The 27,717-nt window shown below is 41.9% G+C and overlaps 2 protein-coding genes across 5 annotated transcripts in view; one reads left to right on the top strand and one right to left on the bottom strand.

Moving 5' to 3' along the window:
- FSD1L (fibronectin type III and SPRY domain containing 1 like) overlaps nucleotides 1-26,883 on the top strand; it is a 58,308-nt gene extending 31,425 nt beyond the window's left edge. For 3 of the 4 annotated variants that reach the window (XM_050948273.1, XM_050948272.1, XM_050948270.1), the window contains 8 exons: nucleotides 2,061-2,270; nucleotides 2,707-2,805; nucleotides 7,627-7,756; nucleotides 9,838-9,870; nucleotides 20,278-20,378; nucleotides 21,627-21,878; nucleotides 23,081-23,169; nucleotides 24,888-26,883. In XM_050948273.1, coding sequence (XP_050804230.1) covers nucleotides 2,061-2,270; nucleotides 2,707-2,805; nucleotides 7,627-7,756; nucleotides 9,838-9,870; nucleotides 20,278-20,378; nucleotides 21,627-21,878; nucleotides 23,081-23,169; nucleotides 24,888-25,010 — 1,037 coding nt within the window. In that variant the 3' untranslated portion in view covers nucleotides 25,011-26,883. The remainder of the gene's footprint in view (nucleotides 1-2,060; nucleotides 2,271-2,706; nucleotides 2,806-7,626; nucleotides 7,757-9,837; nucleotides 9,871-20,277; nucleotides 20,379-21,626; nucleotides 21,879-23,080; nucleotides 23,170-24,887) is intronic. The other variant, XM_050948271.1, reaches the window with a different exon arrangement.
- Nucleotides 1-27,717, bottom strand: part of LOC127048474 (uncharacterized) — a 490,241-nt gene that overhangs the window by 293,863 nt on the left and 168,661 nt on the right. The gene's annotated exons all lie outside the window — the stretch shown is intronic.

A 27,717-nucleotide genomic window follows, 5' to 3' on the forward strand; every position in this document is an offset into this window, starting at 1 on the left:
GCTCTAAAAAGTGACAGAAAATGGTACCACCTTACTTGGTAAATGTACTACTGTTGTGTATTCAGATAGAGAAAACTTCCTGTTAGAAATCAAAACCAACCTAATGGTACTGAATGTTTGTCACTATGAAATATTTACATGAATATAATTTAAATGCCTTTTGATATTAAAAACATTAGGCTTCTAACTTCAGCATCTTCAAAAGCTGAACAAGAATTAATATAAAAGTTCTTACGCTTAACTGCAGATGCTTTTGCAGTTTTTCTATCTAGAACCTAAAGTGGGAATAGGTAGTCAGTGATGACTGGAGAGGAGCATGGTAGTAGGTAGAATTAAACACATCAGGGAAGTTGAACTTTCAAATGACCAGGATGTGTCCCCAGCCAGGCCAGTGTGACCACACGTGGTGCTAATGCTTTCAGACTGCTTTTTTCAGCACACCTATTGCCAGACCAAACAAGTTGGGAAAGCATTGGGATCTGAGGTCTGATCCTATTTAGTAGACTGAATACTTGTTGGTGGTCTTGCCTGAATTTGCAACCTGTTCATTTTGGTCAATGTGCCCTCTGAGGATGAAATACACTTAAGTCATTTGTATGCATAGGGTTTCAGTTAACAAAACCCAGAGAGGTTTTTGTATGAAGGGAAGAAATCCTAACCCTGTATTTGCTAGCTTGAATGACAAAGTTCTTACTGCTTGGTAGTCATCCTCACTCTGCAGAGCTGATAGTTAAAAAGGAGCTAAAGATTTCTACTGCATCCTGTGCATCAACAGAACTGCTTTCCAAGTTTCAATTGGCTACATCTGTGAAAACTCAGTGAAAGCAGCAGTATTGCAGATGTAACTTAAGTCTCAGTTTGAAGACCACAGATCTTCAAGATTTAATTGCAGGTCTAAGTTAAACTGGAGAATGTCTATTGGTGATTCATGGAATACTTGAGTCATGGAAAGAAGCAGCTTGAATCAGAACTCGGACTATTTACAGGGCTGATCGTTGAGTGGGGGAGAATCATCTACTGTAAATAGAATGTACTTCCACAGAAATAGAGGCCTAAATATGAAACTCCATTAATGCATTTTTATGTGACTTGTCAGAGGAATAGCTTCAAAGTGGCAGGCCTCAGGGAAATAAAATACCTCATGGGTTGTGAGCAAGCATACTTCAAAAACTATTTTCAGGACCCTTTTGAAAACTGCAGAAGTTGTTTAAGTATTAGGTAGAGAGGTTTTTCTTTAAAGGCAAAAACAGATTCTTGAACAAGAAACGCATGGGTACTTCATTCCTTTCCTGTCAATGTAAATTTGACTTCTAAAGTTCTTGAAACACAAGTCTACTAATGATGTTTTGATACAAGTTCACCATCTTGAGAGAGAGAGTTTAATGTATTTATCTCTTACTCATTAGTAAATGCTTTATTCCATTCACTGTAGTATTTGTATGTACCTTGTTTTCTCTGGAAATGTTGTGTTGTAAATCTATGTTGTGGTGCTTGTATCCAAATATTATAAACCAGCCTTTTTTTAAAGTGATGAAAGCATGCTCTTGCTGCATGTTCTTATATCAGGGCTCTAGCTCTGAGTGCTCTGTAAAAAGATCTGTCTGAAAGAGCTTAAGACAATTTAACCTCCTTAAAATGTTCTTCCTACTTGCTTATTCCAACAATGAAACCACAATTGCCAGTCCCCACCAGCTCTGTTTGCTTGTTACTGTTTATACAAGGAGGTCAGCCTGACCTGTACTATCAGAAAAACAGACAAGTACGGTAGAAGTTAATCCTAGAGCTAATGCATATTTGTTAGTAAAATGCTAATTTTGTTTAATTATAATCACTTAACAGGCAGCATATTAAAGAGCAATAGTCTGATTCTATTTAAGTTCCAATTTGTAGATACTTGAGTCAAGTCTCTGAAAAGAATGAGTGCTACTGAATCAAAGGCAATTTCTGATTCTCTTGTGTAGATCCAAAGGAACAGACTGCAACAGTGGGATGGCAAACACTTTTTTTTTGTCCATACTCTAATGTTCGTTTTTTGTGTTTTGTTTTTTTTTCTCTTGCAGTTCCCAAAGCTCCAGAGATAGACCCAGTAGAGTGTTTGGTAGCTGACAATGCTGTAACGATAGTATGGAGAATGCCAGAAGAAGACAACAAAATCGATCATTTTGTATTGGAATATAGGAAAACTAATTTTGATGGGCTTCCTCGAGTAAAAGATGAAACATGCTGGGAGCTGATAGACTATATCAAGGGCACTGAATATACATTATCTGGTAAAGATTGCTCGTTTATCTTCTTAAAACTGGGGTTTTTTTGTATGTAACAGAATCCTATTAGAGACAAGGTGGATGAGATCGCTTCTCTTGGTGAAAGACAAGCTTTTGAGCTTACACCAAGCTGCTGTTCATGTCTGGGACCAACATGGCTACAACAACACTGCATAGAATGCTCAACTATACAAAACACTTGCTGTTGAAGGGGCATCCTTATTACAAACACAAATGTTACTCAGTAAATGAATGTAGCCTCCAGACAACTGGTCAGTTACAGGGCCTTCCTATAGAGACCTGAGTCACCTTGTTTTTAGCTACCAGTTCTCCTCATTCTATACTAAATAAACTTTCTTCTTATTAACCTAGACTATATGGAACCAATCACTATCATTATGACAAACTTTTTTTTAAGTGTTTCACAATTTTTTTTTTTCAGGACTGAAGTTTGATTCAAAATATATGAACTTTCGGGTAAGAGCTTGCAACAAGGCTGTGGCAGGGGAATACTCTGATCCAGTAACTTTGGAGACTAAAGGTAAAATGACATAGCAGCCTTGCATGAATTTGTAGAAAACAACATTGTAAACACTGAGGAGAATTCAACACTCTAGCCAGTCAGTCTAATGGCAGCAGACAGAGGCAATGAAAACTTGGGTCTGACGTTTGTGGGATGAAATTCAAACGTCATCTATTAGTGAGCCTACATGGAAAAGGATTAAGTAAGTTAGGCTGCCTTGTCCTGTTACTCTACTGTACATAAACACCTAGCTCTACTAGAAGTTGAAAAATCCCTGTAGGTATGTAACCATTCCTGGCTCCAATGTCTGAGATTGTCTACTGAAACTGCTGGTCAGGTCTCTGAAGTATTGGTGGTTGTTGCAGTTTAACTTTTCTGTGGAAAGATTTTGCTATTATCTGGAGCTGCTTGATGTGAGGGCAGAGCTTGACGGAATGCTCCTGAGCACCTTGGCACTATATATGTGTTCACATAACTTGAACAGTAGGGGACAGCCTATTAACATTTTGAGGATTGCTATGGGAGGGGAGGGCACGAATATCTGAGAAGTCAGTCTTGTGGATCTGTATAGTGAACAACTTGAACGGCAGAAATCCTCTGAGAATAGCAAAGAATACCCATATAGCCTATAGCACTTCCCAAGTGAAGCTGTCTTGGGCAAGTACATGACCTCTGTAAGAGCAGCAAAGAATCCTGTGGCACCTTATAGACTAACAGATGTTGCATCTGACGAAGTGGGTATTCATCCACGAAAGTTCGTGCTCCAAAACATCTGTTAGTCTATAAAGTGCCACAGGATTCTTTGCTGCTTTTACAGATCCAGACTAACATGGCTACCCCTCTGATACTTGACCTCTAAAAGATAGCTTAGAAAGCAGGTATACTTATCATTATGCTTTAAATCCCAGCATTGCACATTGTCACTCAATACTGGATACTAATCTGTAAGCTATAAATTTTTTAGATGGCAAATAAGTTACTGAGTGTATATACACAATATTTTCCTTATTAAGGTGTGGTCAGTGACTGTTTTTGTAAGTGACATCTTTTTTTAGTCCAAGGATTGTTTTGTGGATTCAGAGTTGTATCTGCTTGGCTTGATGGCAAAATAGCTGTATAGTATTTTTCTTTTGCTATAAGAGTAAGCAGATTCTTGTGACTTGTGCTTTACCAACAGTTGTTAGCTGTTTCCTCCTGAAGTGCTAAGTTCTAAATGCAGAAAATCACTACTACTCTGTGACCCATAAGCACAGCTGGACATTCAGATCCCGGGTTCAGTCTGCAGGGATGACACCTGTAAACTTAAATATATGCAGCCATTGTAAAATGAGCAAAGTGGGGGGTGAGGGGGTTGTCACTGAGATACAGCATAAAACCTCACACTTTATTTTGAAAAGTGAATAAACATCCATTATAGTTGAAATTGAACTTTTCTATATAGTATATCCCATCAAAAACACTCATACTGAAATTTGAGATCTTTCTTTTGTTTCTGCCTTTTAAGGGCCATATTCTGAACATACTCATCCTGTTGATCTAGAGTAACTTACTGCTCTTCAGAGCACCATGTGATGCTTAGGGTGTTGGGGGATATAGTTGGTGGCAGTCGTGTTGAGACATTCTGCTCAGACAAACTTCAGAACATCACTACTATTTTTGGGTTGTAGGACAGCAAGGAACAAGACAGTGCACAATATTAATGGGAGGGCAGCTTTTCTGGACCAGAGCCACCACTGCCAACACCCTTACAAAAAGGGCAATTAGATATCTAATGTCCATGCAGAATCGACAAGGTTCCAGTTCTGAAGGGACACTAATGTGGGACACTAATGTGGGTTCGGTTATCTGCTTTGGAAAAATAGAAGGCTAAATCAACAGAGGATTTGAAACTCCGGTTCCAGAGAGATGAGGGATTTTAAGCTTAAACCTAGGTCACTAAGCTGTCACCTCTGACCCTGTCACTTTAAAATATTTCTGGAGCCATATGTCCTTTCAGGAAAGCCTTGGGTTTTTTCCCTTTCGATTTTTAAAAATCAATCATCAATTCCAATATTGTGCTGTCAGTTTTCCAAACTGCAGTTTGTCACTTACAGTTGACATTGAAGATCTAACTTTTTAGATTGCATGTGTGTTTTGTCAGTGTGCTTTTTTTTTTTTGGGGGGGGGGCTGTCTTTGAGGGTTTCTCACAGCCTCCAGTCTACTTAAATCTAGCTCTTTCTGGAAACGTCAAGGAATTTATTGCTAGACCTACAATGTTTTATAGTGAAGAGTTTCAAAGTACCTTTTTCAGGAACTTCATAAATGTAATTAAGGTGCTTGGTTTTTATACTGAGGAAATCTTAAAAAAAAAAAAAAAAAGATGACCAAGTACATGTTTCATTCTGTTAGACTGACTTCTTATTGAAAACTAAAAAGATCAAACTGATGGGTGTTCTAGTTTGACGTTTTGGCTGGCTTACCAACCTTTCACTTCGTTTGTCAGGCTTAAGGATTAAATTGAGCTCCAACAATAAAAACAATGCCTTAAAATATGATGTGCATTCAAAAAGAAATTAGCTGTATCTGCTTGTGCTTCCTAAACACTTTTTGGAACCTACACCAAATCCCGGAGATCACTGATGGATCTTGAGCCTGTGCTCTTGTAGCAGTACCTCACTTACTGCCTTAGGGTTGGTCTACACTATGGGGAGAAATCAATCTTAGATACGCAACTTCAACTACGTGAATAACAGAGCTGAAGCCGAATATCTAAGATCGGATTACTCACCTGTCCTCACCACACGGGTTCGATGTCCGCGGCTCCCCTTGTCGATTCTGCAACTCCGTTGGGGTTGGTGGAGTTCCGGAATAGATATAATCGTGCTCAGGGATCGATATATCACGTCTAGATGAGACGTGATATATCGATCCCCGAGCAATCGATTTTAACCTGCCGATACGGTGGGTAGTCCAGACGTAGCCTTAGATAATCTATATGAAGGGCTGTTTCAATACTACTATATAAACTTCAAGAGAAACATCTGAAAATTGTTTCTGCTTTATTTTAGGACTTAATCAGATATGATAGTAATAATCTTTATAAGAATTTGCTGCAATGCAGTGGATATCCTGGAAGGGAGGGGGGTGGCAGGGCTAATAAATTTAGAAAAATTGGCTAATTCCATTTAGCTTCTGGTAAGTGCTGCTTCATGATGGACAGCTGCATTTGAAATGTGTTGTACTGTCTTTGCAGTAGTGGTCAATTTAAATCTCCACTCTTAAAGCAATTATTTAAAAAATCGGCATATTGAAATGCAAAATGGAAATCTCTAATGTATTCTAATTAAAACCTATTAATATGGCAATCACTGTTAGGCAGGCTCCTTGCTTCAGCTTCAGAAGCATAACTCCCAAGAGGCTCAATTATTTTGCTTAGTCAGCAATAACAAAGATGGAACTTGCTTAAATAACAAATTCCAGTGAGATGTTGGATTCAAAGTGCTAGCATAATTTTTTATCTTGGTTTTATATTGGGTATGATGGGCCTCTGATCTCAATCTGCATACTGCAGTAGTTCAAGCTTGTGAATTGTGGACCTCTTGATCTTAAACACTTCTCCCTGCAGTAAATATAGTACTTTGTAATAGCAGGACAGTATTCAGAGGAGAGGTGAAAATCGGCTCTCTAAAATGATGGCTGCTGGTGGTTGGCATGTCTACTCTACTTGGTGCTGTTTTTTTTTTTTTTGCCTCCCTTCTCTGGGTGAAGGATTTGATGCTAATTACTACTGAATCTTCATTAGTTGCTTGCATTCTAATGCCTGCTTTAATCTCTGCAGGTCATTTTGTGGGTCGACTGTCCAAATATATTTGCTGTTCCTTCAGCTTTATTGTAATCAACAGATTATGACAGCTACAGCTTCATCACAGAAATAGCTTGCAGAAGATAGTGATATTGAGAGCAGAAGATGGGCTTAGTTTTTTGTGACTATCTCTCAAACTATAAATTTTGGTGTAGATTGCAAGTAGTAGGAAGTGTCTCTGATTTAATACTAAAATTTTAATTGCTGAGACTCTGATTTGAACGTGTTCTGTGGTATGGTCCGGAGACTACAGTTGGACTGGCTGGATTTCACTTTTTTATAGTAAAAAATGTCAGACCAACTATAATTCATGTTACATTTTAGTCATGGGTATTTTTAGTAAAAGTCATGGGCAGGAAACAAATTCATGGCCTGTGACCTGTACATGAATTTTACTATATACCCCTGACTAAAACTTGAGGAGAAAGCAGGGATTGCCAAGGGGAAGAGGGGGGCAAGGCAGCTGGGGCAGGCTCTCTTCCCAGCTCGTGGGAAGCAGCGACCCTAGCTCCATGTGCTGCCTCCTCTCCGCCCCAGGCCTCAGTTCTGTATTGCCCGTTGGCTGGGAACTGCAGCCAATGGGAGCTGCAGCGGCAGTGCCTGCAGGTAGAGACAGCAGATGGATCTAGGAGCTGAGGGAGGGCAGTTCCTGTTGCCCTTCTGGGGAGCTTCCCCCCAGGTAAGCACCACTCTGCATCCCAGCCCTGAGGCCTCTCCCTCCCCAACTCCGAGACTGCCCTAGCAACAGCCAGTGCAACGGGCCCAAGGGCTACCCAAGCTGCGCAAGCAGCTCCCGGGCCAGCCACACCAGGTTGCTGCAGAAGTCAGAGGTCACGGAATCTGACTTCTATGACCTCTGTGACAAAAACAAGTCTTAACTGTAATTACTTGACTTTATAGTGCATTCTTGTCTACTACTCCTAATTTTTTTTCTTAAATAGACAGCATGGGGGGATAATCCCTGTCTTTTTACTCTTGGAAATCTTGTCTTGACCAGCACTTGTCTTCAATTTGGACAATACATCATCTCATCTGAACCTGAAAGTTGAAGATTCTTATGTTGAGTGGGATCCTACTGGAGGCAAAGGCCAAGAAAACAAAATAAAAGGAAAAGAGAATAAAGGCAGGTGAGAACTTTTAACTCTAAGATCTGTAACCTGAACTCTTAATTTGAATAAGGTTTATGTTTAGAGCGGCAAACTATTTTATTGCACTGTTCATGCTTAAGATACTTTGTATATTTTTGAATTGGCATACCATTAAATGCTTATTCCCTGGACCATAGGGTTGAATTAAAGATCCTTAAATAGAGAGTTGTCAGGTAAACCTGACTTGTTGGACTATGGACAGGAAGTGAAGGGAGGAAAGTCAGTAGTATTGGTAGCTGCCGTGCTCCTGCCTCTGTAGAAGTTTGCATCTCTCCTTACTCATCTGGCTGGTGTAACTGCGGACACCAAAGGAAATTTCATCTAGACATTTTTATTTAGAAGAAATGTTGCTGTGGTACAGGATGGGGAAGGCCCAAGAGAGGGATAAGGCGTATAGTCCCACTGAGAGGAGACATTCAAGCCACTTTAAATATTTGAAGAGAAGCCAAATCAAGAGTCAGAATTTCTTGAATCTAAAACTTTAACACCTATAAATCTGCTTTTGTGAATTCAAGGACTTGTATAATGTGCCAAGTCAAATAGAGTAAGCCATCTCCATTTACTTCAGACAGTTACTGTCCAATAGTGAACTTCAGATCTGACACACCTAGATACGATAGATCCACCAGTTCGAAGAATGAAAGACTGACTCAGTCTTGCTAATACTGTATTGTAGATGGATGGAGTTTGATAAAACAAAAGAGAGAAACAGCATATAGAGAACCAATCCGTGGCCCTTTTTTTGGAATTTTATTGGCATACCCTGAAAAGCTGTCCTTGACACACTTCCATCTCCAAAGTCCTGCTACATTCTGTGCATCAGCTGTCTGCCAGACTGCTGTTCTCAACCATGGAGTTAAGTTGCTTTCTGTGGCATTGTATGAATATCTTTTTTGTTTAAGTACTCTAGACCAGTGGTTCTCAACCTTCCCAGACTACTGTACCCCTTTCAGAAGTTTGATTTTTTCTTGTGTACCCCAATTTCACCTCAACTACTTATGTACAAAATCAGATTTAAAAGTACACAAATGTTACAGCACAGTAATACTGAAGAATTGCTTGGTTTCTCATGTTTACCATAAAATAAATTGATCAGAATATAAATATTATATACTTTCCAGTGTATAGGATATAGAATAGTATAAACTAGTCATTGTCTGTAGGAAATTTTAGTTGGTACTGACTTTGCTAGTGCTTTTTATGTAACCTGTTGTAAAACTAGGCAAATATCTAGATGAGTTGATGTATCCCCAGAGATACACATAGCCCTGGTTAAGAATCACTGCTCTAGATTTTCAAGCTTGAGGTCAGCTCAAACTCACTGGGTAAGGGGAAGGGGCCAAGTCTACCTGAGTAGTCTTGAGTCTCTTCATGCACTATCCTTAAAATTATATACACTACCTCTAGGCATGACAGATCTTATATCTACTCCATTGAGGTGTTTTGGCTGCTCTAACTGCCTGTCAATTTATCATTGCTGGTGAGGGATTCCCTATGACTGTCAGCTATTTCAACTTCTAAACTTACTGTCTTCCATCAGATATGGACAGTAAGGGATAAAATGGGTAACCAGCCACTTAATTTAAAAAATGGAATGAACTTCACATAGTTGGAGGCAGTTCAAGTTTGGGCTGCCTAATGGAACCATAGTTGGTTGATGAAGGAGAAAGGATACTGAGATTTCTAAACTACTGTCAGTGAGGATACAAAGATCTTTTGATAGCAAATTGAGTAAAATATTCTGTGAAAGTTAAAGGAGGGCTGTGCAATAAAAATTGTAGCCTTAACTAAAGATGAAACTTTACCAGAAAGCCAAATCTAGAGAAAATAACTAAATATCATATAAAAGTTACTTAGTCAGACTTATTTGTATAATTATGAACATCTAATGTGACACACATTCAGTTACCTAACATTAAAACAACAAATGCCTTCCTGGCTGATGATGGTGGTTGCCAGTGGTGTGACCAGTTTGAAAGGCTGCTAAGATTTGTCTCAAGTTAATGTGTACAATTTTTAGTAGTGACATCTTTTAATCATTGCTTATTTCTGTCTGACAGTGGCCAGATTACCGTGCTGAAGAACAATACAAGGTGATAACTTATGACTCTTCTAGTTCTAGGATCTAGCCTCTAGCTTTGCTGAAAATCTTCAGAGTTTTTCCTTTTTAATCCTTGCTCTTTCTCTAGATAAAACATGAGCCCATCCAACAGCCTTCATCAGTAACCAAGACAGTACCTTTTTGGGTCTGCTTTTATTTAATGGTTTAGTAATCTAATCTTCATCCATGGGGAAGGTTGACGCAGTACCCATTCTCAGGAGAACAGCCTGTTACCCTCAGAGTGGGATATGCCGTAACTCCTTTGAATCAAATGGAGCTGTACATGCTCATGTTTCAATAAAATCTAAGACGGTTAATTTATATTACCATTGTGACTAGAAGCCCCAGTCATGGACCAGGACCCCCTTGTTCTAAGCACCAAACAGATACCAAACAAGAATGCCCCTGCCCCAAACAGCTTACGATCTTTAGTTCTTCTTAGAGTGCGTGTTTATGTCAATTCCAGTCAGGTACCCACGCACTGCGTGCACGACAGCCAGAAGATTTTTTTTTCCCTCTAGCTCTGGCACTGTCGGTGTGTGTGAGGAAGGACTCTGCTAGATAACCCTTGGCACTGTCACGGCTATGCCCACAGGTCCCACTCCCTAGTGCCCCTTAAAAGGGAAGGCCGACAGAGGGTACTCTCCAACCTGGTCTAAAGACCAGTTGGCCAGCAAGCTCCGATCTGGTACCCATTCAGTGGGGATTCCATCAACTCCTGCCCCAGGATGAGTCCAGTTGAGTCCAGCCCACACCACTCACTGGTCCACCACCACAAGGACCTGTATCTCCCCTCCACACCAGTGGCGTTCGAGGTGGCAGCAGACTTCTGGCACAGCACCATCTTCACCTCCTAGGTGGGTGAGGTTACTAGCACCAGTTATGGGCACCGAACATTCTGTGGGCAAACCAGCGATGATGTCGGCCATAAGACCACCATCTCCGTTGCATCCGCCTGCGGCACTGGCGACCCATGTGGGGGAGCCACTCCAGTCCCTCAGTTGGCATGGCTCTCCAGCATCAAGGGGCTCCACTCCTCCCTGGTCCTTGCAGTCCGACTTCTGAGTCGGAAGCAGAGGCGTTGCACTCTAGTAGGAGCAGAAGATCCCACTCCCACTGCAACTGACAACTGTGCCTGGCGCCATGGCTGAGCCAATGGCAGGCCCCACAAAGGCCCAGGGTGTCCAGAAGAGCCAATCACCAGAGCCAGGGTTCCAGATTGACATTGGTGGCCTCAGCTTCTTTTGCGCAGCTGCATGAGCCCTCCACACTGGTCATCCCGGCGGGGACCCGTCTGCCAACATTGACTGTCTCTGCTTCAGCGTCAACTGCAGCGCTGATTGATTGTGCCACTGACGGAGGTGTAGGTTGCTGCGCCACCCTCAACACCAATCACTAAGCTGGCTGATGTTGGAGGCACCAGCCACAGTACCGGTTCTCTTTGCCCCCAGGGGGGCCAAAGGCAAGGAACAGGCTCCAGTACCAGCCACCATCTCTTCCTTCTTGTTGCCAGATGAGGTGCTGGTGGGTTCCTCGACCGCTCCAGCCTTAGAGGACAGTAAAGTCTTTCAGCAGCTTCTGAGACAGGTGGCCCAGAACCTTAATATCAAAACAGAGGTGGTCTAGGAAGCGGACCCAGTGGTCGACATCCTCTCCTCTCCCTGGCTGTCCCCTATTGCGCAGATTATCAAAACAATCAGCGATGCCATTAAGACTGTGGCAGACCCCATCCTCATTGCCACTGACCGTGAAAAGGTACAAGCAGAGGTCCTTTGTTCCCTCTCAAAGGTATGAGCATTTGTATACACACCCTCGCCCTTCTCCCGGACTCCCTGGTAGTGGACACAGCTAACCAGTACAAGCACCAGGGCTCCTCTCTCAAGAACTGTGAGGCCAAAAAACTACTTCTTTGAGAGAAAAATATACTCTGTGGGTGGTTGCAGCTTCGTATTGCTAACCATCAGGCAGTGGTTAGCAGATACAACTATAATACCTGTGGTGCAATGGAAAAGTTCAGAGCTCCTGCGTGCAGACTTTTCCACACCTGTCAAGGAAGGAAAATGGCTTTCCCATGTGTCCCTGCAGATAGCCACCCCTGAAGCCATGATGCGAGAGGCTGCATCTGTGGCTATGAGAAGGAGTTCCTGGATGCAGGTCTCAGGCCTACCATATGAGATGCAGCAGACAACTCAGGATATCCCTTCAAGGGTCAGTTTTTTGTTTTCAGATAAGACTGACTCTCATCTGCACAGCCTCAAGCACTCTCCAGCCACCTTGAAGTCCATGGGCCTCTACACCCCTGCCAATCAGTGGAGGTATTTCAGACCCCGGTTCCCCTGCCCCACCGAGGAATTATCAACCTCATGGTAGGCCAGACAGGTAGTGCAGGAGGAATAGGAACTCAGGGAAGACACCTCACCCCTCCTCTGGCCAATCTAAACCCTCATCAGGCTCAAAACAGGCACCCCACCTTACCTTTTCGTCCTGTCTATCCCCTTTCTACCATGCGTGGGCCCCAATACATTGGACCACTGGGTACTCCGCATGGTAGCGAGAGACTATTCACTCCAATTCTCTACCCTTCCACCACCTTCCTGATCCCTCTTCAAGGACCCTTCTCATGAGCAACTCCTTATTCAGGAAGTGCACCATCTCCTCTTGCTTGGGGCAGTGGAATAGGTTCTTCAGGAACAGAAGGGCAAGGGCTTCTATTCCCAGTATCTCCTAATACCCAAAGCCAAAGGCAGGCTCAGGGCCATCCTAGACCTGCGAAAGTTCAACAAGTTCATGAAGAAACTCAAGTTCTGCATGATCTCCTTGGCCTCCATTATCCCTTCCTTGGATCCAGGGAACTGGTATGCCACTCTCAACTTGAAGGAGGTGTACTTCCATATAGCAATCACACAGTCCCACAGAAAATACATTAGGTTTGTGGTGCACAACAACCACTTCCAGTTCACTCCCCTCGTTTAGCCTGTCAGCGGTGCCTCGAGTATTTACCAAATGCATGGCTGGCATGGTCACATTTCTTCACAGGCGCCAGGGACAGGTGTTCCTGTACTGTGATAACTAACTGATCCAGGGCTCTATTGGAGGTGCAAGTTGGATTCATCATTGCAACCTTTGACGAACTGGGCCTTCTCCTGAACATGGAGAAGTCAATTCTGTCCCCTGTTCAGAGGATAGTTCATAGGGGCAGTGCTGAATGCGACCCAGGCCAGGGCGTACCTACCAGAAACAAGGTTCCAGGCCACAGGCAGCATCATTTGGCATCTTAGGTCGTTTCCCAACACCACAGTATGCATTTGCCTAAGACTCCTAGGACACATGGCTGTATGCACTTACGTGGTGCAACATGCCAGACTCAGGGTAGTGACTCTGCCTCACCTGGTCCTTGACTCCCTCCTGTGGTGGCTCGATCCACAGATGGTGTGTGCAGGGATCTGCTTCGCCAGCCCCCAGGCAACTCTTGTTAGTGACTAACACATCAGACTTGGGCTAGGGGGACACATTTAGAAGACCTCAGGACACAAGGCCTCTGGTCTCAGGCAGAACTGGCTCTCCACATTAGTGTCAGAGAGCTGAGAGCGGTGTGCCTGGCATGCCAAACTTTCTGAGCCCACCTAACAGGGAAATATATATCATTTATGACAGACAACACCATGGCGATATTTTATATCGGGGGGTAGGCAACCTATGGCACGTGTGCCGAAGGCAGCACGTGAGCTGATTTTCAGTTGCACTCCCACTGCCTGGGTCCTGGCCACTGGTCCAGGGAGCTCTGCATTTTAACTTCATTTAAAATGAAGCTTCTTAAACATTTTAAAAACCTTATTTACTTTACATACAACAATAGTTTAGTTACATATTGTAGACTTATAGAAAGAGACCTTCTAAAAACGTTAAAATGTATTACTGGCGAACGAAACCTTAAATTAGTGAATAAATGAAGACTCGGCACACCGCTTCTGAAAAGGTTGCCAACCCCTCTTTTATATCAACAAACAAGTCGGTGCACACTCCTCTCCCTATGCCAGGAAGCTCTGTGAGACTTCTGGGTAGAGCATTCAATACACCTGCAAGCATCATACCTCCTTGGGATACAGAATGAGTTGGCAGACTACCTCATCAGATTGTTCCACAGCCACGAGTGATCCCTACACCCAGAGGTTGCAAACTCCATCTTCCAATGGTGAGGCTTTCCCTGGATAGACCTCTTTGCAACTTAACAGGACGTGTCAGTAATGCTGCACCTTACAGAACCAGAGTCCAGGCTCCATAGTGGACACGTTCCTCTTCCCATGATCAGACCATCTCCTATACGAGTTCCCACCCATCCTGCTCATTCACAAGTTACTTCTCAAGATACGGAGGGAACAAGCTTTGGTAATATTGATAGCTCCAGCTTGGCCCCACCAACGCTAGTACACAGTGGGGCTTCGACTGACATGTCCAGGAGCAGTCACCTTGCTCTTCCTGGACTTAACTCAGAACCACAGCGCCTTCAGCACTTGAACCTCTAGTTGCTGCACTCATGGCATGGAAGCTCCATTGCTGAACCCAGTGGAGCTTGCCTGCTTGGACAGGGTTAGACAAGTCCTCCTTGGCAGTAGGAAATTCTCTACCAGGACTACCTACCTTGTCAAGTGGAAGAGATTTTCAATCTGGGCGGCACAGCATCATTTATCTCAGACGCTTGCCACTATACTGTGTATGTTGGACTACCTCAAGCAGCAGGGCCTGTCCATGTCATCAATAAGGGTTCACCTGGCCACCATTTCAGCATTCCATCCAGGTTCAGATGGCAGGTCGGTCTCTGCCAACCCTATGATCAGTCATTTTCTGAAAAGTCTTATCCACAGGTCAGGCAACTGATCCCAGGCTGGGACCTCAACCTGGTCCTTTCTAAACTGATGTGTCTGCCCTTTGAACCATTGGCGATGTGCTCCCTGCACGCACGCGCGCGCTCTCTCTCTCTCTCTCTCTCTCTCTCTCTCTCTCTCTCTCTCTCTCATACAAGGTGGCGTTTCTGGTAGTGATGATAACCTCAGCCAGGAGGGTATCTAAGCTCAAAGCCTTAACATCAGAGCCCTCTTAAACTGTGTTCTGTAAGGACAAGGTGCCACTCAGGCTGCACCTGGCTTTCCTCCCAAAGGAGGTGTCCCAATTTCACATAAACCAGGACCTATTCCTTCCAGTATTCTATCCTAAGCCAGACTGGAGCAGTAGGGAGCAGAGTCTTCACTCATTGGATGTCCACAGAGCACTAGCCTTTTGGAACAGCTTTGTTCTCTCAATATAAAAGTCCATTCAACTAGTCATGGCTTTGGCAGACAGAATGAAAAGTCTTCCTGTCTCTTCTCAGTGGATTTCGTCATGGATCACATCCTGCGTATGTGAGTGCTATAATATTGCTAGGGGTGGCTGCCCATCCAATTTACTGTGCACTCCACCAGGGCACAGGTCTCTACAACAGTATTCCTGGCTCACGTTCCTACCCCGGAAATATGCAGAACGACATGGTCCTCCATTTGTATTTTTGTTGCGCGTTATGCGATCATCCAGCAAGCCAGAGATGATGCAGCCTTTGGTAGTGTGCTGCTCCAATCAGTAAACAACTCCAACTCCGCCTCCAGAACTTAGGCTTGGGAGTCATCTGATTTGGAATGGACATGAACAAGCACTCGAAGAAAAAAGTTACTCACTTTCTTGTAACTGTTCAAGATGTGGTGGTCATGTCCATTCCAATACCCATTCTCCTACCCCGATGTCAGAATAGCCAGCAAGAAGGAACTGAGGGGGGTCAGCCTGGCAGGGCCCTATATTGGGCGCCCTGAAGGTGCAACTCTAGGGGGCACCCAGGCTGACCCTATGGATTCTGTTAGGAGGAAAATCTTCTGGCTGTCGTGCATGCGGCGCGCGCACGCACCTGATTGGAATGGGCAAGAGCAACAGTTATGAGAAGGTGAATCACCTTTTTTTTTCTCTTCAGTTCATTGCCCCTCATGCTCAAACCCTTAATGCCTTCAGCCCCAAAATTAATATGCCATACCTATCGTTTGCTACCTATTACATGCAATAGATGAAACATGGGTTAGCATATATAGATTCTTACCCCTCACTGTCTTCACCCCCTGCCCATCCCTCCCCCATGTCTCTGAGGCTACTGGGCATCTTTAGAGACTGGATACTAGACTACATTGATTAGTGGTCTGAATTGCATGGCTACCCTGATTAGACTTGCCTGATTGGAAGTCCTGGTACACCTGTATAGTTTCTTTTACACCAATACTTTTCCTTTTCAAAGGCGATGAAATTTTTACTATTAGAGTTGGTTGAACTGTTTCATCTGAAACATTTTGGTGGAAAAAATCACTTATACAAATTTTGTAAAATGGCTTAGCTGAATTCTTTCAGTCAAATCCTAAATTTCCCAAAAAATTAACCAATTCACTTTTAGACTTTCAAAATGTTTTTACTTTTATTCAAAACAACTTAGTTTTGAAATTTTCCTTAGGCATAGAATCTCAAGGTTGTAAGGGACCTCAAGAGGTCATCTAGTCCAACCCCTTGCTCAAAGCAGGACCAATATTCAGACTTTTTTTAACTTCAGTTCTTTAAATGGCCCCCTCAAGGATTGAACTCACAACCCTGGGTTTAGCAGGCCAATGCACAAACCACCGAGCTATCAGGTGAAAATCTTTTTTTTTTTTTTCACCAAGGATATCTATTTTTTTATTTTTTTTTTTTTGAACTGGTAGTGAACTGAATGGTCTGTTTTTTTGTATTTGAAATGCAGAGTATTGCCCATGACTTTACCTAATGAAACTTTTGCCGAGTGGAATTTCTTTAGACAGATTCTCCTTCCTCAGCTTATCTTTTCATCAGTTTAGTTCATTTTTATTTTGATCCCATATTGCCCAAACTCTCCTGTATCTCCCCCCTCCCCGTATTTCTTATCATGCATACATGTTATAAACTTGACTGCCTGGGAGGTCAGCAGCAGTAAAATCTATCCAATGGGAAAAACTGCTCCTGAGATTAGCGTATTGCCATCAACATTTAGCTTTAGGAAGCATACTAAAGTAACTTCTTTTGCTGCTGCTGCTTCTAGAGACAACTACTTGTTCCATTATCTCTTGGATTTCTGTGTACTTCTCCCTTCCTGGACAGAAGATGTACAACGCATAGAAAAAATTCTAGCCAACTCTCGACATTTTTCTTTGTGAAAGGAGCCAGTCTAGCTTGTGAGGCAGGCCCCATTCCAGGAGAAGCTATTAGACAAGCTTTCTGGTTCTTTGTGCTGGCAGCTTGGGAGAAACTACCGCCCCACCTCCTGTTCTGGACAGGCTTTCCAAGACTGTATTAGAATAAAATTTGAAGGCGGCCCAGTAGCAAGTGATAAGCTAACAAAATTGTATTGTGCCCATTTTATCCCAGACTTACTCCCCTGATTGCTAGTTTTTGTGAAGAGGACAGCTTAATTGTTTAAAAATACACTACCTTATTTACTAATCTTTCTCCAAGGTAGTAAAGGTTTACTGTGTGAACTGTTAAAGGCTGTTGGAGTCAAATGGAGAAGGTCAAACCATTGGATGAAATGGTCATTTACAGACCACTTTTTTTTCAAATAAAGTAGCATGTTTTCAATGTTTGGAGTAACTTGTTCTAAATTGAGTGGAGGAGGAAAAATCCCAACTTGCAAAATGTCTTTTAGTATGCTGCCTTTTTCTGTCAAATGATGAGTCTCTAAATGACCATGTCACTTACTGCATATTTTGCTGGATATTCATCTAAAAGGAAAATCTAAGGTCTTGCTTCTGATAGAAAACAGAAGCGGATGGCTTCTCAGCAGTGGCGTACATGGAGCAGGATGGAATGTTGCAGTGGATATTGTTTTTCCCCTCTGAAAATGTGCTTTAATTCTTGGCTTTGCTGTTTTTCATGCTTTCGCTTATTTCCTTTTCTTTTGGTAAGTAAACTGCTACTTTTTATTCCTATTTATCACAAGCTTTAATGTTTCAGTTGGCTTGCTTAGAAACTGTTAACGCTGCTTTTAAAAGTACTGTTATCCTATATTATATCCTCTTCTTGCAGTATTGTAGCCATGTTGGTCTCAGGATATTAGAGGGACAGGGCTGGTGAGGTAATCTTTTTATTGGACCAACTTCTGTTGGTGAAAGACAGGCCTGAAGAGGTCTGTAGCTCAGACTTGTCTCTGTGACCAATAGAAGTAGGTCCAGTAAAAGACTATCCCACCCACCTTGTTCCTCTTCTTGCAAGCAGTTTAAGAGCTGCTATGACATCCTACAGTCTGGCAAATTAAGGTCTGCTTTTTAAGGTGTATCTAAACTGCAATCAGGTCAGGGGACATAACCAAGTATTTTAGCACAATTTGAGAACACTACTAATCTGTCTTGCAAAATGCTGTAGTTGGTCTCTGAACAGTTAAATGCTGGAACCTTGACTATAGGCATGCACTTGAGAAACAGTATTCCATCACACTGCTATTACACAGTGACATTACAGTTAGATGTTGTCATTCAATATAGATTGGATATAATTCACAGGGTAAAAATTAAGCTTTTAAAGCCTCCCCCCCACCATAATGGCACCTCTTGATGAAACATAGGAGTCGGGAGTATCAGATGTGAAGCCGCATGAAGGTATTTGAGAAGACAACTCAGAGTTCCTCCTACACAAGCATTCAGGTCTTGAGCAGTCCAGGCAAACAATGTACATTACAACAAATCTTAAACTTGTTCTTCATAATTTAAAAACAATACTAGCTGCCTATTTAATTTTTAAAACAGCAAAAAAATCTACCTCCCTTTCCATTTCTTATAAGGAGTCGTGAAGTTTAAATCTCCTCAGTGTGGTAGATATGCTTGCTTTGATCTGCTTAGCTCTAGGAAGTCCCCAAGGCTCTGGGCTGCTATCCCCATGCTGCCCGGTGTCCCTATGGAGAGCTCTGTCTGCCATTAGGGAATTTTTTTCCAAGAGCCCCCTGTAACATTTTGTGAACCCCTGGGGGTTCAGAAACCCCAGTTTGGGAACCATTGCTTTAGGTGGAGATAACCTCCTCAAATGCTCTGTCTAGGCCTAAATTACTAGAGGAGTTGTGGTGGTGTGGGGCTTACCTAAAGAACAGTAAATGTTTAGTCTGTCTAACTAAATTCTTTCTTTCTAAAATATTGATTCCCACCCAACTGATTCCTTCAGTAAAGAGGGATAAAACCAAAACAAAATTTGACCCTGCCCTGTTATTTCTGGAGAACTTTCTTCTTTTGGAGTCTGATTAGAGAACATAGACCTTCCTTGGTCTTACCTGAAAAATGCCCTATGAAGACTTAAGGTTCTATTTCATAGGACTGCTGAGGACTTTCACACTACAAGTTTAAGGGTACATTCATGAATATATTTAACCTCTTTTAGAGGCTTCTCCAATACAGTAACAAGAAGTAGACCATATTTACTCCCCTGCACTTTTTTGGTCTGATCATCATTCCTGAGTGGAAGAATGTTGCTTTATAAGTAGTTGGCTTTAATGCATTAAAAGAATTATTGAGCTGCTGAATCTCAGCTAGCTTTTTCCATCTCTGTCATGTGTAGAAATTCAGCACACCAGCTTGTTTAGTATTTACGGAAATACAATTTAATGGACCTGATGCTAGTATAGTAAAATGCTTTTCTTAGATCTTTAATATTTCCTTTAAAAGATTCTCTTCAGTATTACTGTAGCATTGTTTGCCTCTTGGATTTTTAAACTTCTCTAAAAATATAATAAAGTGCCCATAGGATTTATCAATGAGTGTATAGACCTGCTACTTTTTTTCTGCAAGCAACTTAAAAATTGCAGTGACATTCCAGGCTATGTTGTGATGAACGTCAGCACTGTGTCTCATGCTTCACTATACACCTGAATATCAATAAAAAGTGACCTGTCATGTTGATTAGTTACTTACAAATTTTGATGTTGGAAAATGGCAATCAAAACTTCCTAGGTTTCTACAAGAAATTGGGGAAAACTTATTTACCTCTTGCATATAATTTGAATGACAAATAACTCATTTAAATTCTAAATTTCGATTTTTACTCTCCTCCCATTCACTTGTTCAGCAGCTCCTGGCTTTCCTCTTCACTACCTCATTTTCATTCAATCTTTTTTGTTTGATTTTCATTTTCTTCCCTCTCCATCAGCCCCCCCTTGTGCATGATCACTAGCTCACTTCTATATAGAAGAGGTTATAGTGCAGCTAATGGCTGGTCCAGCATGCCACTTGAAATTGCAACACAAGTACCTAACACTTCAGGCATGACTCATAAACTAATCTGTATCCTGCAAGAGAAATAACTTACTTCCCCATACTGGAGTGCAAATTATTTTGTTGTTTTATAGAAGTGGCACACCATCTCCAAAGAGGACATCTATTAGTTCGAGGTCACCATCGATAAGGGGCAGCAGAGATCGCTTTACTGGTGAATCATACACAGTGTTGGGTAGGGTGAATTTTTTGCTTTAATGCTTACTTACTGTATCTGCCCTTGCTCAAACACTAACTCCTCACTTAACGTTGTAGTTATGTTCCTGGAAAAATGCAACTTTAAGTGAAACAATGTTAAAAAAAATCCAATTTTCCCATAAGATTTAATGTAAGGGTGTGGGAGGGTGCTGAGGGTGGAGGTGCAGGAGGAGGCTCAGAACTGGGGCAGGCAGGAGGGTAGCTCCTGTTTGTAGGGTATGCGCAAGTGGCTCTACACAGCACGGCACTGCCCCCATGGCCGCGATTCTGGGAGCTGCTCTCTTCTCTACCCCTCCCGGCAGGGCCACCCAGAATGCAGGGCCCTGGGCTAAGGGGGCCCCGCGTCCTGTCCTGTAGCTCTAAAGCCCCTTTCAGAATGCGGCCTTATGAGCACGGGCAGGAGGAGCAGGGGCAGCCGTGCAGCCAGCGGCCGGAGAGAAGCGGCACTTTCCTCTTCAAAGCCGGCCAGAGAGACGGAGGAAGGGAGGGGGAGAAGGCGGAGAAGAGGAACTTGTGCAATGCTCCCTTGTAAAGTCAGCCAAATGACATAAGGGAGCATTGCACAACTTTAAACTAGTATGTTCCCTAATGGAGCAGCAACGTAACTTCGAAACAACGTTAAGCGGGAGGACAGTAAGTGAGGAGTTACTGTAGATCTGGGTTTCCATCAGAAGAGAATTTGTAGCTTGTAATCCCAATGTTTTTCTGACAATGATTTCCCCCAACCTGGGCTCAGACTGGGATCTGTTCTCTAGATTCTCCTTTTTAGATCTGTGCAGAGGTCCTTGTGGTCATTCAGGGACTGAAGATACTTATGTATGCAGGAAATTCTAGTATTTGAGAAGTAGCCTTTTATTGTAAAGTTATCCAAAAGATAGCTAAAATACTTCCGCTTAATGACACTTTGACATTAGCATCAAGGTGCACTAGTTTTGTTAAATACAGCATTCTGTTAAATTACCTGTCTTCCTTAGAGAGCAGAAAAGGCCTCTCTCTGTTCCATCTTAACTGAATGTGATGAATATACACAAGGTTTCTAATAGTCTTAAATTTATTGGATTTTGGTCTGTTTCCACAAGGCTCACTGTCTACAACATCTAAGTCTTTACTTAGCAGTTATTTCTTCAGTGTGAATCATTGTTTTGCCCAGTGGGAAGTGTATCCTGTACTGCATGTGTCGGTGTAAAGAATAAAACAAAAACCCTACATCTATGATCTGTTACAGGAGACACTGCTATTGAAAGTGGACAGCACTACTGGGAGGTCAGAGCCCAGAAGGACTGCAAATCCTACAGTGTGGGAGTAGCGTATAAAAATCTGGGAAAATTTGATCAACTGGGAAAGACTAACACAAGCTGGTGTATCCATGTCAACAACTGGCTACAAACCACCTTTGCCGCAAAGCACAATAATAAGGCCAAAGCCCTAGACATGACTGTTCCAGACAGAATAGGAGTGTACTGTGACTTTGATGGAGGTAACTTTATATTATTGTGGACTTCATAGATTGAAATTTAGTAATGACTGGGTACCACCAAATTGCAGAAGTACATAATACTGTAAATGTGGAAATACATTAGGATTCAACCTAGGACCAACACTAATCCTCCTTTTCATGGTGAGGAGGAAGATCATATTGAGACACGCAAAGGTACTGTACATAACTGTCGAATTACTTGGCCCCATTTGAAAACAAGAGTTATGAACACTGGAAATTTTTCTATAACACAGATGTTAAAAAGTCTGGATATAACATGTGAGGGGAGACTTCTGAAAAAGGGTGAAAACATCCAGCCAATATGGAACTAAGAAATAGACATACACCTTGTCCTGCCTCTCACAACTTACTTGACAAACAAACAAGTAGTTGAAGGGTTATGAACAGAAAAGCAGTAGTTTAATGGCAATATGTTGTAAATCATTGTTCGTTTGTCTTCAAGTAGTTGTCCCATTTTCAGATACCCAGATGAACTTGGATTAATCAAAAGATGACTTTAGCTATTTCTCAAATGGAAAGAGCAATAAAATAAAACTATTAAATAGTCTCTAGACAACAACTACTATGGAAACTGCCACTAGACTAAAACTAATCCTAGAGGTTACCTGGGCTTACTGTCTTGGGCTTTCTCTTTCCTTGCAAGTTCTGTGAACTGCCTTGCATTGCCTTCTCAGCCTTTAGTTTGCAATGCTGCCACAGATTTTTCTTTGGAAAACTTTCACAGATTTGTCCTTAGGTCTGTACTGGACTCTTTGGCCACTCACAGGTGGTGGTGACCTTTTCTGGGCAATACGGTAACCAGGCTAACACACAGCTCTGTAAAGAGGGTAGTATTTGATTACTTGCTGAAATAAGGAAGTGGAGTATATGGCACTAGTTGAAATTCCTCTAACTTTGTAAGAGATGTTTTTTTGATCAAGTACCAACTCCTTGAAGCAACTCCTGACCATAGCAGGTATAAGAACTATGAACTTTATATATAAACACACATCATACTGCTCCAAATTCCAGGAATGAAGAGTAACAAATTTCTTGCTGACATTTGCAGTATGCTGACCGCCTGAGTGTTACCTGTCACTTTGGGGCTCTAGTCCTTCATTGTTCAGACCAATTTTGGATTTATATCTTACGTGTATGAAACTTGATGTTAGCAATTTTTAAAACCTGCTTTTCTCTTTCAGGTCAGCTCTCATTTTATAATGCGAGTTCAAAGCAGTTGTTATACACCTTCAAAACAAAATTTACCCAACCATTACTACCAGGTTTCATGGTCAGTACTCAATTAACTTTACTTCTATTTTAGCACTGATATTTTGACCTCTGTTTTGGTTGCCTAACACTTGGCATATGGGATTCTTGTGAGCATTTTCTTTGAGAAGCTCTCCTCTTTTGTTTGTGGTAGCTCTTCATTGTGCAGCAGGGGAAGTCTGTGTTAAGTTTATATCTCAACAAAAGCTTAAAAATCACCATTTCCCTTCTTGCCTGCTAAAATAACCAAGCATGCTATGTATCTAGTTTGGGTAGCAGCAGAGTACACTTTTCTAGGAGCTGTCAGAGTAGCAGTAGTGGGAGAGGGATTGGCTGAGCATCCCTGAGCAGTAGTGGGAGAGGAGACAGGCTGGGGGAAACCAGGTAGGGTAGCAGTTCGAACTTGCATCATATAAAAGGACACAGCTGGACTTGTCTGGGCTTCCCTCACCAAGCACCTGGACTTTAGTCAACCTCTCCTCTGGGATTCCTATCTCTTGAGCTACAGGACAAAGTTGCTATTTGTGATGCAATATTGAAGATTCAAACCCTGCTCAGAATGTGGTGTGGGATTTTGTGGGGGTCTGGGAGGGGGAGTTAGTTGCCGGCAGCTGGGCTCACGTGGGGATTTAAAGGCCCTAGGGCTCTACACGAATTCGGATATAACGTGGTAAAGCAACAGGGTTCACGCAACACTTTAAAGGGCCCAGGGCTCCCCGCTGCTTTACCATGTTATATCTGAATTAGTGTTATATCAGGGTAGAGGTGTATTCTCATGGTTTTTCCTTTCAGGACCTCTGCATTATTCAGTATACAGGGTGGATGCACTAAGGGGCAGAATTAAGATCACATGGGCAACCTTTTTATTAGCGCACACCCACTTTGTGTGAAGGTCATTAATGGAAAATGGTAAATAAGATTGGTCCCAAAACAGATCCCTGAAGAACATTGCTAGTAACCTTCTCCCAGTCTGACAGGTCACCTTTCTGTATCCCCTATAGTCATGATCCTTTCACCTGTAACATACCTACCTTTGAATTCTCGTATCAATCTCCATCTTCTCCCATATGAAACTGTGTCAAATACTCTACCTGGATTTCAATAAGGTATCTACTGAATTTAGTTTTGTCTGAAAAATCAGTATCGTAGAGATCTGATCTGGTACAGGCAGCAAAGAATCCCTGTGGCACCTTATAGACTAACAGATGTTTTGGAGCATGAGCTTTCGTGGGTGAATACCCACTTCGTCAGATGCATCTGAGGAAGTAGGTATTCACCCACAAAAGCTCATGCTCCAAAATGTCTGTTAGTCTATAAGGTGCCACAGGATTCTTTGCTGCTTTTACAGATCCAGACTAACACGGCTACCTCTCTGATACTGGTCTGGTACAATCTACCTTTGGTAAAACCATGTATTTTATCCCAATTACTGGGTCATTTTTCCTTAGTTCCCTGAAGAAACTCATTTCTGATTTCTTTGCTTTAACTCCACTGTCCCCTCTGACAATCTTCATCATGACATCACTGTGTACTAGGCAGTGCCTCTCATAGACACTTGCAGGTTATTTTGAGTAGAATTCCCCATAGGAAGTGGGTGTCTCCTGAAAGGGCCAACTGTAGTTTTAGAATGTAAAGTTCATCTTTAATTTGCATTTGAAAATGTGGATGGGGGGAAAAATGGATTTTACTGGCTTTGAAACATTGACTTATTGTAGCTTTGTGTAATGGTTTATCTTCTAGGTCTGGTGTGGTGGACTTGCATTGAGTACCGGATTGCAGGTGCCGAGTGCTGTGAAAATGCTCCAGAAGAGTGAAAATGGATTAAGTGGTTCAGCTAGCAGCCTAACCAATGTTACCCAATAATGTGTCTATTTAGATACTATACTCCTGTTTCTGAGTGGGTTTTTCTGTGCAGCTGCTATTCACAGGAGCTTGTGAGCAATGGATTAACTGGCTTTGCTACCCACTGCTGCTTTAAGTCTGGGCACCAATAGTGCAAAGATTCTGGTCTGAAGCATTAGCAGAAATTTACTGTGAATCCAGAGAGCCAGACAGAAAGTGAGTCTGACTTTTTCTGATGTTTTGGATGGGGAAGTCAGGAGCTGTAGCTATGCGCTTTTATATTAGACTGAATTTGATTGTATTAGATACTTGATCATTTCAGTATAACTGCACATGGCAGGTATGATCTTAGTTTGAAAAGCACTTACTGCTACTCACTTTTTTCACTCGTTTCCCTCACCTGAAAAGGAGTCCATTTTGAGGTCCTAAATGGAAGCTTTAAATATGTGACCCTCTGAAGAAACCGGTCCCTCAAATTTCAGATATGGCATGATACAAGTTTGAGACTTGAGATGTTCTCCTAGAGTAGCTAATATGATTTTGACACAGGTTGGCTACCCTCTGGTATTAGTTGAATAAATAGTCTATCATTTTGTGGTGGTCTTTAGTTGTTGTCTAGATGGGCACAGTGCTGAGTATCCTTTTATAGGCTATTCAGTTAGAACACGAGCTCAGTAATCCTGCATCACTTTAGTGAAAATGAGGACTTCACATCAATTTTACACCAGTGTTTTCAGAGCATTCCTGATCTTTACTGTGTGAGCCCTCTGCTTAGATTATTGGGGAGATATGCATAATAGCACACTTTCCCCAATATTACCCTTAATAAGCTTTCAGCTATATTTGATAACTTTTTTAAGCATCCGGCTTGGAGTACGGGTAGGCTTTAAAGTGCTTCCATGCTTTCTATATTTAAGTGTCTTGTTTTTAATATGCAGTTTAAATAAGAGTTTTTGTCCTGTTTCTACCAGATTTATATAATTTAAAACTTTCGAATGAGTTTGAAGTGTGTAAACATGCAAAGATGCTGGTGGTGGTGGTGGTGAGGTGTTTTAAGACTTCAAGAATGCAGCTAAATAAAGCTGAGTAGACAGCCCAACACTCATTCTGTGTTGCACTTATGACATTACATTCATTTTAATGAAGAAATAGTACCACTAATTTCACTGAATTACATAGTAACCATGCACATACTGTAGCACATCAGTTCATCGTACTTAATCTACTATATATGCACTCTTGCTCCTTTCAAAAAGCAAGACATGCATATCTAAAGTTAGACTGAGCAGCATATCACTTACTGCTCAACCCCACCTGTATCACTTCTAACATAAGTAGATGGTGAGTAGTAAGAACTACTCACTAGCAAAACATTGTCTAAATAGAATGAGACTACAAAACTGGAAAGCTACTAGGAGCTTAAAAATACGAGCATAACTTCAATGGGTAGGACCATCTTTGAAAGCTCTAGATTTTTTTTTAGTTCTGAACCCCCTCAAGCTCTTACCTTTTTAAATGCAGCCTCCCATCTGAAAGGCTCCCCAAGCAACTCTTTCCTTACTGCCTGCGATCTCCAGAATGAAATAATTCTGGTTGTGCTGATTAGAGAGAATCGCTAAACAATTCTGAGCTTCCTCTCACCCCTTTCATGGGACTGAATGTGACTTCTTTTTCCAGCGTCAGAGTTCTCCCCTGAAACAGGACAGAGCATTAAACTGTTATTAGACCACTGCACCAGCCTCCCTCCTCTTATCATTTTAATGATTTGTACTCCTCTGTAAAGACTGCTAATCTAAATTGTTGGTTTTTTTTGTAAAATCTGTTCATGGTTCTTATGCTGCTTTGGGAGAGACATATGCTGCACTCAGTGTTTTTAACAAACAATAGAATCACTCTTCAGCAGACCCCTCCCACAGCAATTTCATATGGATGTCTGCTTCTGTGTACTTCTCCCTATTGAGGCAACCAGTTGCTAATTGGAGATCTTGGAGAGAATATCTAGTGACTAGAGAATATCTTTAGCAGCAAACCTTTGCATACAGTAGCAAAATTATTCATGTTAATGGAAAGAGCTAAGAAAACATTTTAGTATAAAAGTCTGTTTTGTACTAGCGTTAAATCTCTTAATCAGTGTTTCCCTTCCTAATCTAGTCAAGGATCCCACCAAATGACTTGCAGATGATGGACAATAGTGTGACCAATTTTAATTTTATAATTAAAGGTCTTATGGTGCACAGTCACACTAAGACTTCTACGAGCATAATGCTGGTGGCTGTAGTGAAATGCCTCCCTTTTTGGGAGTTGAACCGAGATATGGGGAGGGGATGATTTGCACTCCACACATTCAGGCCCTGCAAACAGAGACCTTCATCTAAGTTTAGGAGCACTTCAGGCCTTCCTCTTGAAGGAAAATAGAGTGAAGAAATCTCATGCGACAACTTTGGAGATCACAGGCAAAATCAGATGCATTTTAATCTATTTTATACATAGTTGAATTTGGCCCATGATCTCCAGTAGTGTTGCACAGCATTTGCTACTCCTTTTTAAGAAACTGAAGAAAAGCTAATTACCTTTTTTGGTATTCAGCTCCATATATGAATTTAACATTTTCTCATGGCTTTTTATAATATGGTTATACAAATCTTTTTTTGTTGGGAGAGAGGAAGAAAACAGCTTCCAGTATGTTCTCTCCTTTGCTGCACTTCTTGTTCAATTTGAATGTACAAAA

The sequence above is a fragment of the Gopherus flavomarginatus genome, chromosome 3, assembly GCF_025201925.1.
Source record: "Gopherus flavomarginatus isolate rGopFla2 chromosome 3, rGopFla2.mat.asm, whole genome shotgun sequence".
Classification (NCBI taxonomy): Eukaryota; Metazoa; Chordata; order Testudines; family Testudinidae; genus Gopherus; species Gopherus flavomarginatus.